The 13205-nt window shown below is 40.9% G+C and overlaps 1 protein-coding gene across 5 annotated transcripts in view; it reads right to left on the bottom strand.

The window, feature by feature from the left end:
* elavl2 (ELAV like neuron-specific RNA binding protein 2) overlaps positions 1 to 13205 on the bottom strand; it is a 53369-nt gene that overhangs the window by 21852 nt on the left and 18312 nt on the right. For 3 of the 5 annotated variants that reach the window (XM_036958292.1, XM_036958290.1, XM_036958291.1), the window contains exons 2-3: positions 12496 to 12586; positions 2426 to 2669 (exon numbers count right to left, since the gene is read on the bottom strand). In XM_036958292.1, coding sequence (XP_036814187.1) covers positions 2426 to 2669; positions 12496 to 12567 — 316 coding nt within the window. In that variant the 5' untranslated portion in view covers positions 12568 to 12586. The remainder of the gene's footprint in view (positions 1 to 2425; positions 2670 to 12495; positions 12587 to 13205) is intronic. The other 2 variants (XM_036958293.1, XM_036958294.1) reach the window with 1 other exon arrangement.

Raw genomic sequence — 13205 nt, 5'->3', positions numbered from 1 at the left:
ATGTACCTTCCATGAGACTTTTGAAAAAAACATGCACCCGTTTATCCACTTGTCCTTCATACACAGTGAATTTTTGTACATTTTTACCCCCTTTTCCTCCCCAATTTCGTAGTAATTACTATCTTGTCTCATCGCTACAACTCCCATACGGGCTCGGGAGAGACGAAGGTCGAAAGCCACGCGTCCTCCGAAACACAACCCAACCAAGCCACACTGCTTGCAGTGCCCTAGACCACTGCGACACCCGGGAGGCTTGTGACTGAATGTTTGACGCAAGAAACCTCTAACAAATAAAGACGCATAATTCCCATAATATTATTACAGAAGACGAATTATACTACCCTCTTCCTATTGGCTAATTCAAGTCATTAAACTACAACACCCCTTTAAGACAAATAAACAAAAAGCTCGCTTTTTAAATACGTATAGAAATGCACACATTTTGTGCTCTTGTAGGAAGCAATCGCACCCCAATAAAATAACTGGGCAAATAACTCACTAACTAGCAAAGAATATGAACTAAATCTTCACACGTGGCTACAGTACATGCAGGGGGGGGGGGGTCTTATGATCTTCAGAGTCTACCAACGGTATAAGGCAACGCACTGTACTGAGGCACAGTAAATGTTTCAGGTTCAAACGCAAATGAAAACAGATACAATTCTCGCTATAGCTACAGACTCACTACCAAGTCCCTGTGTGAGAGTTATAACCAGCTGTGATGTCTAGGTAACCTTAATACACTGAGCAGTCACGGTCCATCAACGTCGGCCTCATCTGGGGTCTCAAACTCTTTCCATGGAAGGTCTAGTGTCTAGCTGTTTTTTTTACCTTCAATTAAGACCTAGACAACCAGGTGAGGGGAGTTCCTAACTAATCATTGACCTTAATTCAATCAATCAAGTACAAGGGAGGATCAAAAACAGGCAGACACTCTTCCCTCAGTGGAATGAGTTCTGACACGCGATCTACAGTCATGTCCGAGACGTCATGTCAATGTGTGCTTAATGCCTTTTGCTTGAGCTCTGCAGCGTTTCCCCTTCCTTCACACAGCCACGGATCTAAAAAAAAATTGTGATATTCAGATTTCCACCTAGAAAAGCCATTCAAACAAATACAGGTGTATTGCAGTGAAAAATGTCACCTCAGGTAAACATTTCTGGACAAAAAAAAAATCCTGTGAAATGTTAAGCCTAGGAAGTAGTCGTTTTCCATTAAAAACGAAAACTAATGTTTCATGTCCAGATACCCAAAGGGTTGTCCAGAAGCCCCCCCCCCCCCTTTGCCATTGCTTGTGACAGAATGGATGACAGGAGCAAGCCATCTTAAAAAGAACAAGTTAAACCAGTGATATTTAACCTTTTTTTTTATTTTTTTTATTTTAAAATCAGTCCTTTCTCGAGTAAGTCAATCTCTGGTTTACTGCTGGGTAAGTTTCATAATGGCTTTCACTTAGAGATGTCATCTAATTATAACATTTTGCTCAGAGACTTATCGCCTCACTAAATATAATCTTTAAAAAGCAAGATCCACGCTTTAATTGGGGATAAAAAGCACAACGTTCCATAATTCATAACACTGGAGAATAAAATGGTATCACGTTAGCGAGGGGGGGGGGGGGGGGGGGATGTATGCAATAGAGACAAATGCCCATGACATCATCCACCCATAAACCACCACATGGCTGTTGTCTCAACTGATAAACAACCCCCCCCCCCCAAAAAAAAAATTAACATTTACAACTTTGAAAGAAAACAATTGAGCACCTGTTAACAATTCACCATAGCATCTCCCACCTGCAGCACACGCTCCAGCAGGTATATCTCTCTAGTCACCCCCAAAACCAATTCTTTCTTTGGCCGCCTCTCTTTCCAGTTCTCTGCTGCCAATGACTGGAACGAACTACAAAAATCTCTGAAACTGGAAACACTTATCTCCCTCACTAGCTTTAAGCACCAACTGTCAGAGCAGCTCACAGATTACTGCACCTGTACATAGCCCACCTATAATTTAGCCCTATCAACTACCTCTTTCCCAACTGTATTTAATTTATTTATTTATTTAGCTCCTTTGCACCCCATTATTTTTATTTCTACTTTGCACATTCTTCCATTGCAAAACTACCATTCCAGTGTTTACTTGCTATATTGTATTTACTTCGCCACCATGGCCTTTTTTGCCTTTACCTCCCTTATCTCACCTCATTTGCTCACATCGTATATAGACTTGTTTATACTGTATTATTGACTGTATGTTTGTTTTACTCCATGTGTAACTCTGTGTCGTTGTATCTGTCGAACTGCTTTGCTTTATCTTGGCCAGGTCGCAATTGTAAATGAGAACTTGTTCTCAACTTGCCTACCTGGTTAAATAAAGGTAAAATAAAATAAAAAAATAACAATTCAATGGCATCTGCATACCTTACCTGTTATTTTGTCTCGAACTAATTTACAGGACTCAATTTCCCCGATGCTCCCAAACAAACTCTTGAGCTCTTCTTGGGTCATGTTCTGAGGCAGGTAGTTTACTATCAAGTTAGTTTTACTGTCCTCCATGCTCCCCGACTCGACCGGAGATGAGCAGTTGTTTGAGATTGTTGAGGGGCCGTTGCTCGTGTTGTTGCAAGTGGGCCCATTGGACAGCTGTGTTTCCATGGCTGCAATTACCTGCTAAAAAAGAGACAGAAAAATAGAAAAAACTACTTCAAAAACATTAATTACTTCTACATACAGTCAAGGTTTATCTCTTTTATTTGAAAATACAAATTCGTTAATATCAAAAAAGTGTAATTAAAACTTGGAAAGCATTTTAAATTATAAAATGCATTTACCTCTAGGGTAGGGGGCAGCATTTGGAATTTTGGATGAAAAGCATGCCCAAATTAAATGACCTGCTACTCGGGCCCAGATGATACGATATGCATATAACTGGTAGATTTGGATAGAAAACACTCTAAAGTTTCCAAAACTGTTAAAATAGTGTCTGTGAGTATAACAGAACTGATTTAGCAGGTCGAAAACCTGGAGAAAAATACATTCAGGAAGTTTGTTTGTTTTTGTTTTGTAGTTTTCTATTCAATGCCATAGGACTCAATTTGCAGTTCCTATGCCTTCCACTAGACCACTTCTTATAAATGAGGGAGTAAGACCAGTCTGAACGAGTGGACCTTAACGTGCCGCAGAGTTTTTTTCAGGTGCATGTGCATTTCTTGTTTACCTTTTATATTGATGACGTTATTGTCCGGTTGAAATATTATAGATAATTTAGGCTTAAAAAAACAACCTGAGGGTTGAATATAAACATCGTTTGACATTTTTGTCTGCCTGTTTTGACTGAGTTTGAGCCTGTGGATTACTGAAGAAAACACACTAACAAAACTGAGGTTTTTGGATATATAGAGACTTCATTGAACAAAAGGAAGATTTGAGTAAATGAATGTCTTCTGATTAACACCATATGAAGATCAAAGGCAAGGGGTTAATTTTCTCTCTATTTCTGAGTTTTGTAACCCTTCTGCTTGGCTGGTTACCGTTTGTAATAATTTGTCAACCTGGGCTATGTTCTGGGCTAGGTATGCTTTTCGCCAAAAAGCAATTTATAAATATGACACTGTGGTTGGTTTAACAAGAAGTTCATCTTTAAACCTATGTAAAACATGTTTGGTTTTCTGAATGTTTATAATGAGCATTTCTGTATTTAATTTGACGCTCTGCAACCTCACTGGATGTCGGCCAGATGGGACGCTAGCATCCCACATACCCTAGAGAGGTTAACCCCAGTATTTGAAAACTGTAAAATACAAATTTTGGTAAACTTTCACAAATAACCCTTAAAATACTCAAATAAAAACACTTGTATATTTAAATGCGCACAGTTATACAATTAAAAAGTTATATTAAATACCAGATACTCAAATACACATGTATTTGAAGCAGGCTAATGTTAATAAATCCAACAGCAAGCTGACAAATTGGATAGTTAAAAAGGATGTTCTTCACATGGAGGATTGCATTCAAACTGAAGCCATATCACACTTATAGCCTCACTTTTGGGAAGAGTAAAGTTGGACCTGAACTATAAAAATCAACAGAATACAATTACATGAACACCAATTTATAAAAAGGCTATTGAACACTATGCTAGTTATCACAGAGTACTCAAGGTTATTACTATTAGGCCTAAATAACTTAAAACCTGAAAACACATCCCTCCCAGATCCGTGTGTTACAGGCATAGGCTATTGTATCCCCATTATATAATTCGGTGGCTGGGGTTCCAGAATATGTGGAACTAAAGACTTTGTTTTTTTTGTATATCCTGCACAAAGTAGGGGAGTGGATCAGAAATTTGATCACCATTTGCAACACATTTTCACAGAGTTGATATGGCTATTGATCATGGCCTGTGGAATGCTGTCCAACTCTTCAATGGCTGTGTGAAGTTGCTGGATATCGACGGAAACTGGAAAACGCTGTCGTACACGTCGATCCAGAGCATCCCAAACATGCTCAATGGGTTACATTTAGCTCACTGGAGAACAGGGACATTGTCAGCTTCCAGGAAGTGTGTACAGATCCTTGCGACATGGGGGCCGTGAATCATCATGCTGAAACATGAGGTGATGGTGGCAGATGAAGGTCATGACAATGGGCCTCAAGATCTCGTCACGGTACCTTTTTGCGCAAAACATTTGAGAGAAATAAGTTTTGTGCATCTGGAAAATTTCTGGGCTCTTATTTCAGCTCATGAAACCAACACTTTACATGTGGCATTTATATTTTGTTCTCATCACAAACACAAAAGTTTGGCGTCACTTAGAAATGTCCTTGTTTCCGAAAGAAATGCCCTTATGTTCCATTAAAATAACATCAAATTGATCAGAAATACAGTGTAGATATTGTTCATGTTGTAAATGACTATTGTAGCTGGAAACGGCTGATTTTTTAAAATTGAATATGTACATAGGCGTACAGAGGCCCATTATCAGCAACCATCACTCGTGTGTTCCAATTGCATGTTGTGTTAGCTAATCCAAGTTTAACATTTCAAAAAGGCTAATTGAGAATTAGAAAACCCTTTTGCAATTATGCTAGCACAGCTGAAAACTGTTGTGCTAATTAAAGAAGCAATAACACTGGCCTTCTTCAGACTAGTTGAGTATCTGGAGCATCAGCATTGGGGGTTCAATTGCAGGCTCAAAATGACCAGAAACAAAGAACTTTCTTCTGAAACTCAGTCTATTCTTGTTCTGAGAAATGAAAGCTATTCCATGTGAGAAATTGCCAAGAAACTAAAGATCATACAACGCTGTGTACTACTCCCTTCACAAAATAGTGCAAACTGGCGCTAACATGAGTGGGAGGTCCCGATGCACAACTGAGCAAGAGGACAAGTGCATTAGAGTGTCTAGTTTGAGAAACAGACGCCTCACAAGTCCTCAACTGGCAGCTTCATTAAATAGTATCCGCAAAACACCAGTCTCAACGTCAAAAGTGAAGAGGCAGCTCCGGGATGCTGGCCTCAGTTATGCACCGGGGCCTCCCACTCCTCTTTCTACTCTGGTTAGAGCCAGTTTGCGCTGTTCTGTGGAGGGAGTAGTACACAGCGTTGTACGAGATCTTCGGTTTCCTCCAAAAACGAGGACATTGCTAAGTGACACTTTTTAACGGTAGTCATTTTTTGTATTTATTTCTGAACCGCTGAAAAAAAAACCTGGTGGTGATTTGAATGAACAATCATATCTATCTATCTATCTATCTATATGATTGTTGAGGTAGGCATAGGGTACATCATGTAGATCAAATGGGTTGAGGGTTCAGAAGGAGGGCGAGAGCAAAGCATAGTGAAACTTGAATGTGTAAAATAACACGCGCAAAAGGTGATTTGGATCCTTAGTTCTGAGAAGTAAGTTTCCAGAAGGGCGAAAACTATTTGTACCCTCTGCCCAGGGCCTATATACATTTCACTTCTAAGACTATAGCAGAGGTTATAGTCTTAGCAGCAATGTGTAATTTCCCTTCGTGTAACAGGGATGGGACCTTAAAAGGACCATGAAAAGTGCAATGTGTTACTGTAATCAAGTTATCAACTTCCTGGTTCCATAATTACCAGTTAAATTGGCCCTTGGTCAAGACTTGTCAGAAATAAATAAATTCCGTCCATTTTAACTAACCCATCCTTCAAAACGGCATCGCAAATATGAGAGAGGTGCATTGACTGCCTTTGAATAAGTGTTAAGTGGAGAAGTGTTAAGGGAAACCAAAATGGCTGCTGCAGGCTGCGGTCCTTTCCTCTTAAGAGGCCAATAAGAGAAACTCATCATTGTCAAGCGGATATCAAGCTGGCAGAAAAAAACACTGATCAACTGAATGTGGATCAAATATCGCTATTGAGACATCCAAAACAAAACTTGGGTGAACTGTTAGAATCATAGCAATGAAACAAGTATATGATTGGAATAGTGTTTCCCAGGGGACCCTAGTGACATTTGAACACTGAAAATTCTCCTCCCGTTCCTGTCCGATTCAGAACATGTGGTAGCACAAATATGCAGATCTAGGTATACCACCACTGTATTAGAGCTAAAGTTTTCTAACCAGAATTGCATATGTGCAGCTTGCTAAGACTAACTAGCATTTTGCTGATAGCAATTTGGAAACGAACAGTAATCTGCCGGAGAACTGGCACCTGTGCCTGCCTGATTGAGTGACAGGGAAAGGGGGATACCTAGTCAATTGTACAACTGAATGCCTTCAACTGAAATTTGTCGTCCGCATTTTGCCCAACCTCTGAATCAGAGAGGTGCCGATGGGCTGCTTTTCTACATTGGCAGTAGAATGGCCTCACTGAAGAGCTCAGTGACTTAATGTCGCACCGTCATAGGATTCCACCTTCCCAACAAGTCAGTGTCAGGTTTCTGCCCTGCTAGAGCTGCCACGGTCTACCGTAAGTGTTATTGTGAAGTGGAAACGTCTAGGACAGGGCTGCCCAACCCTCTTCCTGGAGATCTACAGTCCTGAGGGTTTTCAGTCAACCATAATTTAGCATATCTGATTCAGCTAGTTAAGGTCTTGTTGAGCAGCTACATTAGTAGAATCAAGGTGTGTTAAATTAGGGTTGGACTGAAAACCCACAGGACAGTAGATCTCCAGGAAGGTGGTTGAGGAGCCCTGATCTAGGAGCAAAAACGGTTTGGCCAGGAAGTGGTAAGCCACACAAGTTCTCAGAATGGGACCGCAAAGTGCTGAAGCATGTAAAAACAGTCTGTCCTTGGTTGTAACACCCACTACCGAGTCCCAAACTTCCTCTGGAAGCAACATTAGCACAAGGACTGTTCGTCGGGAGCTTAATGAAATGGGTTTCCGTGGCCGAGCAACTGCACACAAGCCTAAGATCACCATGCTAAGCATTGGCTGGAGTGGTGTAAAGCTTGCCGCCATTTAACAGTGGAAATGCGTACTCTGGAGTGATGAATCACACTGCACCATCAGACACCGACAGACAAATCTGGGATGCCAGAAGAACTCTACCTGCCCCAATACATAGTGCCAAATGTAAAGTTTGGTGGAGGAGGAATAATGGTCTGGGCTTGTTTTTCCATGGTTCGGGCTACGCCCCTTAGTTCCAGTGAAGGGAAATCCTAACGACAGCATAAAAAGACGTTAGATGATTCTGTGCTTCGAAATTTGTGGTAACAGTTAGGGAAGGCCTTTTCCTGTTTCAGCATGACAAAACCAGGTCCATACAGAAATTTAAATTAACTAAAATGATTTTACCTTTAACTAGGCAAGTCAGTTAAGAACAAATTCTTATCTACAATGACGGCCTACTGGGGAACAGTGGGTTAACTGCCTTGTTCAGGCGCAGAACGACAGATTTTAATCTTGTCAGCTCGGGGATTCATTTACTGGCCCAACACTAACCACTACTCTACTTGCCGCCCCAAAAGTGACATACTAGATGGTTTGTCGAGATCGGTGTGGAAGAACTTGACTGGCCTGCAGAGCCCTGACCTCAACCCCATGGAACACCACTGGGATGAATTGGAAAGCAGACTGCGAGCCATGCCTAATCTCCCAAAATCAGTGCCCGACCTCTAATTCTTGTGGGTATATGGAAGCAAGTCCCCGCAGCAGTATTCCAACATCTAGTGGAAAACCTACTCAGAAGAGTGGAGGCTGTTACAGCAGCAACGTGGGGGGACTAACTCCATATTAATGCTCATGATTTTGGAATGAGATGTTCAACGAGCAAGTGTCCACATACTTTTGGTCATGTAGAGATGGATATATAGATACACGCACACCAAGAATAAACGCAACATGTAAAGTGTTGGTCCCATGTTTTATTAGCTGAAAGACCCTATAAAATTGTTCCATACACACAAAAAGATTATTTCTCTCAAATTTTGTGCATAAATGTGTGTTTGCATCCTTGTTAGTGAGCATTTCTCTTTTGCCAAGATAAACCATCCACCTGATATGCCACACATATCAAGAAGCTGATTAAACAGCATGATCATTGCACTGGTGCACCCTGTGCTGGAGACAAAAGGTCACTAAAATGTGCAGTGGTCTCACAACACAATTTCACAGATGTCTCAAGTTAAGAGAGCAATCGGTACAATTGGCATGCAGACTACAGGAATGGCTCCCAGAGCTGTTAGATGATCATTTCATGTTCATGTCTCAACCATAAGCTGCCTCCAACGTTGTTTTTTGAGGATTTGGCAGTACGTACAACTAAAAACACACAATCACGTTTAACCAAGCCAGCCCAGGATATCCACATCTGGCTTCACCTGTTGGATCGTCTGATTGGCTGGGCCTGGTGTCCCAGTGGCTGCACCCATGCACAGTTGTGAAATCCATAGATTAGGGCTTATTGAAATTTAAAATTGACAAATTTATGTATATGAAGTATAACTTGAAATTGTTGCATTTATATTTTTTGTTCAGTATGTATGCATACAAACACTGCATATGGAAAGTTCAGACCCCTTGACTTTTTCAACATCGTTAGGTTACAGCCTTATTTTAAAAACAGATTAAATAGTTTTCCCTTCAATCTACACACAAACAATGACACACCAAACACAGGCTAAGAATTTTTTGCAAATTTCTATACATTTAAAAAAAAGAATAATAATTTTAATGAAATACTCAGTACTTTGTTGAAGCACCTTTTGCAGCCTTGAGTCTTACCAGGTATGACGCTACAAACTTGGTATACCTGTATTTGGGGAGTTTCTCCCATTCTTCTCTGCAGATTCTCTCAAACACTGCCAGGTTGGATGAGGAGCATCGCTGCACAGCTATTTTTCAGGTCTCAAGAGACGTTTGGTCAGGTTCAAATCCGGCCTCTGGCTGGGCCACTCAGGGACATTGAGACTACCCACTCCTGTGTTGTCTTGGCTGGGTGCTTAGGGTCGTTGTGAACCTTCGCCCCGTCGGTGGTCCAGAGCACCCTGGAGCAGGTTTTCAAAGAACTCTGTACTTTGCATCGTTCATCTTTCCCTTTATCCTGACAAGTCTCCCAGTCCCTGCAGCTGAAAACCATCCCCACAGCATGATGCTGCCACCAAGCTTCACAGTAGGGATGGTTTTGGCCAGGTGATGTGCGGTGCCTGGTTTCTTCCAGATGTGACACTTGGCAGTCAGGCCAATTAGTTCCAACTTGGTTTCATCAGACCAGAGAATCTTGTTTCTCATGGTCCGACAGTCCTTTAGGGCTCCCGAGTGGCGCAGCGGTCTAAGGCACTGCATCTCAGGGCTAGAGGCATCACTACAGACAGCCTGGATTTGAAATAGGGTATCCCAACCGGCCGTGATTGGGAGTCCCATAGGGTGGCGCACAAGAGAGGCAGGTTAGGCAGGATGAGGTTAGGCAGGATGAGGCCGTCATTGTAAATACAAATTTGTTCTTAACTGACTTGCCCAGTATATATCAGTGTTTTATTTAAGGTGCCTTTTGGCAAACTTCAAGCGGGTTGTCATGTGCTGTTTACTGAGGAGTGGCTTCCATTTGGTCACTACCATAAAGGCCTGATTAGTAGAGAGTTGCAGAGATGGTTTTCCTTCTGGAAGGTTCTCCCATCTCCACAGAAGAACTGTCAGAGAGACTATAGTTTTTTGATCAATTCCCTGACCAAGGCCCTACTTCCCTGATTGCGCAGTTTGGCCGGCCAGCTCTAGGAAGAGTCTCGGTGGTTCCAAAATTCCATTTAAGAATGGAGGCCACTGTGTTCATGGGAACCTTCAAATGCTGCAGACATTTTTTGGTACCCTTCCCCAGATCTGTACTGCGACACAATCCTGTCTGAGCTCTACGGAAAATTCCTTTTGGCTTGGTTTTTGCGCTGACATGCACTGTCAACTGTGGGACCTTCCAAATCATGTCCAAACAATTGAATTTACCACAGGTGGACTCAAAGTTGTAGAAAAATCAAGGTTGATCAAAGAAAACAGGATGCATCAGAGCTCAATTTCAAGTCTCATAGCAAAGGGTCTTTAATACTTATGTAAATAAAAGGTGTTTATTTTTCATAAAAATGTGCAAAAACTTTAAAAACCTGTTCTCTTTGTCATTATGGGTTAGTGTGTGGATTGAAGGGAAAAAAATATTTAATCCATTTTAGAATAAGGTTGTAACGTAAGAATGCACTGTGTGTATACATACAGTTGAAGTCAGAGGTTTACATAAACGAGTTAAGTGTTTCAACCAATCCACAAATTTCTGGTTAACAAACTATAAGTTTTGGCAAGTTGGTTAGGACATTACTTTGTGCATGACAATTTTTCCCAAAAATGTTAAGACAGATTATTACAGTGGGTCAGAAGTTCATACATTAAGTTGACTGTGCCTTTTAAACAGCTTGGGAAAATTCCAGAAAAGTATGTCATGGCTTTAGAAGCTTCTGATAGGCTAATTGACATAATTTGAGTCAATTGGAGGTGTACCTGGATGTATTTCAAGACCTACCTTTAAACTTAGTGCCTTTTTTGCTAGGTTGCGTTAGTCAGCGCTAGTTGGCTTGACATCATGGGAAAGATTAAAAAATATCAGCCAAGACCTCAGAAAAATAATTGTAGACCTCCACAAGGCTGGTTCATCCTTGGGAGCCATTTCCAAACGCCTGAAGGAACCACGTTCATCTGTACAAACAATAATATGCAAGTATAAACACCATGGGACCACGCAGCCGTCATAACGCTCAAGGAGACGCGTTCTGTCTCCTAGAGATGAATAACAGCCAAGGACCGTGTGAAGATGTAGGCCTTGAAATACATCCAGAGGTACACCTTCAATTGACTCAAATTATGTCAATTAGCCTATCAGAAGCCATGACATTTTCTGGAATTTTCCAAGCTGTTTAAAAAAGGCACAGTCAACACAATGTATGTAAACTTCTGACCCACTGGAATTGTGATAGTGAATTTTAAAAAATAATTAAAAAACATTTTTAAATTAAAAATAAAATAGGTCTGTAAACAATTGTTGGGAAAATGTCCTAACCAACTTGCCAAAACTATAGTTTATTAACCAGAAATTTGTGGAGTGGTTGAAAAACTATTTTTAATGACTCCAAACTAAATTGTATGTGAACTTCCGTTTTCTGATAGAAATGGGGCATTATTTGACAAAAAATTGCAAGGGAGCCAATATTTTTGGCCACGACCGTATATATAGTAATGATTGGGGGGGAAATGTAATTATAATTTTAAAAAGGGGGGCATACCACAATATTATTTTGGCCGAAATATCGCTACTTTGACTCCAAGGATTTATCCATTTTTTGCTAGGTTGCGTTAGTCAGCGCTAGTTGGCAGTAACTTCGCCAAAACTCAGGTATTTTTCATCCTATTTGTAAATAGTGAGCCATCATTTCTCAGCATTTATTTCCATGACTGATCAAAATCACATTTTCTTATTCTCACACGTCTCTGCAGCAGACCTAGTGAGCAATATGTTTGGAACATCAAATCGCAATATTGAATCACAATACATAAAGAAATCGCATAATATATCCTATCGCCACCTAAGTATCGTGACGTCCCTGGCAATCCCCAGCCCTAACGGACCGTGAAAATCAGTAGGTCATCTCCATCATTCAAGTCAGTGTTGTGAATACAAATACAGTTGCTAGACTACAACCGTGAAAATACTGGGACTACAAAAACAAAAAATGTGCAAGGGGACCTTCTACAAAAAAACTACATCTCCCTACAAGTATTTCAAATGCTATACTGCTTTAAGTGCATACATTAACAGTCATTATCAAAGTGACAGTTTTAGACCATACCAAAGGGACAGACTACCACAAGTTTCTCGTAACCAAAGTGGAAAAAGCAACCGTAAATTAGCCTAATATTGAACACAAAAGACATTTCTGGCAAAATTGGTGTGAGCTAGTCAGTCCTTGGTATGGCCTTGACACGATGAGCATTTAAAAATAAAAATTTGGCCCAAATGAATTGAAGATGAAGTGCAACCAACCCCAGTCCAAGGCTCTGCCGCCCACGAACCACTTCTAAGCAGAGAAGCCACGTCGCACAGTCTGACTGCCATGTTAGTTTGGAGTTGCCGTCTGCAAATATGGGACACAAGAAGCACTGCATGTTAGATTCAACGGAACAAAAGCAAGTCGGGGGGGGGAATCACTTCATTGTTGGGAGAGGGTAGGTCATAATAAGTAAGTCATCTTTAGGAAGGAGCAGAAATGAAAACGGGAGGAAATATCTGTAGGGAGTTAGAAGAAAGAAAAAAAAAGAAATCAGGCCACGCAAAACAGGAACAACAAGCATGAGTAATGATAATTAGTTGAATGGATGGGCTGCGTCAGAGTAAAAACCCATAGAGTTGCACAGTACAGCTTACATCTGAAGCTCGCCCGATATAGAGCCACTGCTTTTTATTATCCTGACATTCACTAACCAATGATCAAGTAGCTCACAAAGCACTTAAAAGCACCTCCCCCCCAATCTGATGTCAATTCAAAATGACCTTTTGCTTGATCACATGAGACACATTGGGCTACAGTCAGGTCTTTATAACCCTAAGCCAGGTTATAACCACAACAAGTCAGGTAAATCCAAGCCTTGCGATCTAGAAGAAAAATAAACGCACAGCTATTTAGGCGAGGTGCTGGCTAGCGGAGTAGAACACTTGAAAATAAAAGAGCCGCACACTCTAGGAGCTCAGATGCA

The sequence above is a fragment of the Oncorhynchus mykiss genome, chromosome 21 (genome assembly GCF_013265735.2).
Source record: "Oncorhynchus mykiss isolate Arlee chromosome 21, USDA_OmykA_1.1, whole genome shotgun sequence".
Classification (NCBI taxonomy): domain Eukaryota; kingdom Metazoa; phylum Chordata; class Actinopteri; order Salmoniformes; family Salmonidae; genus Oncorhynchus; species Oncorhynchus mykiss.
Note: the sequence above shows the minus strand (reverse complement) of the source record. Positions and strands in the feature narration are given on the sequence as shown.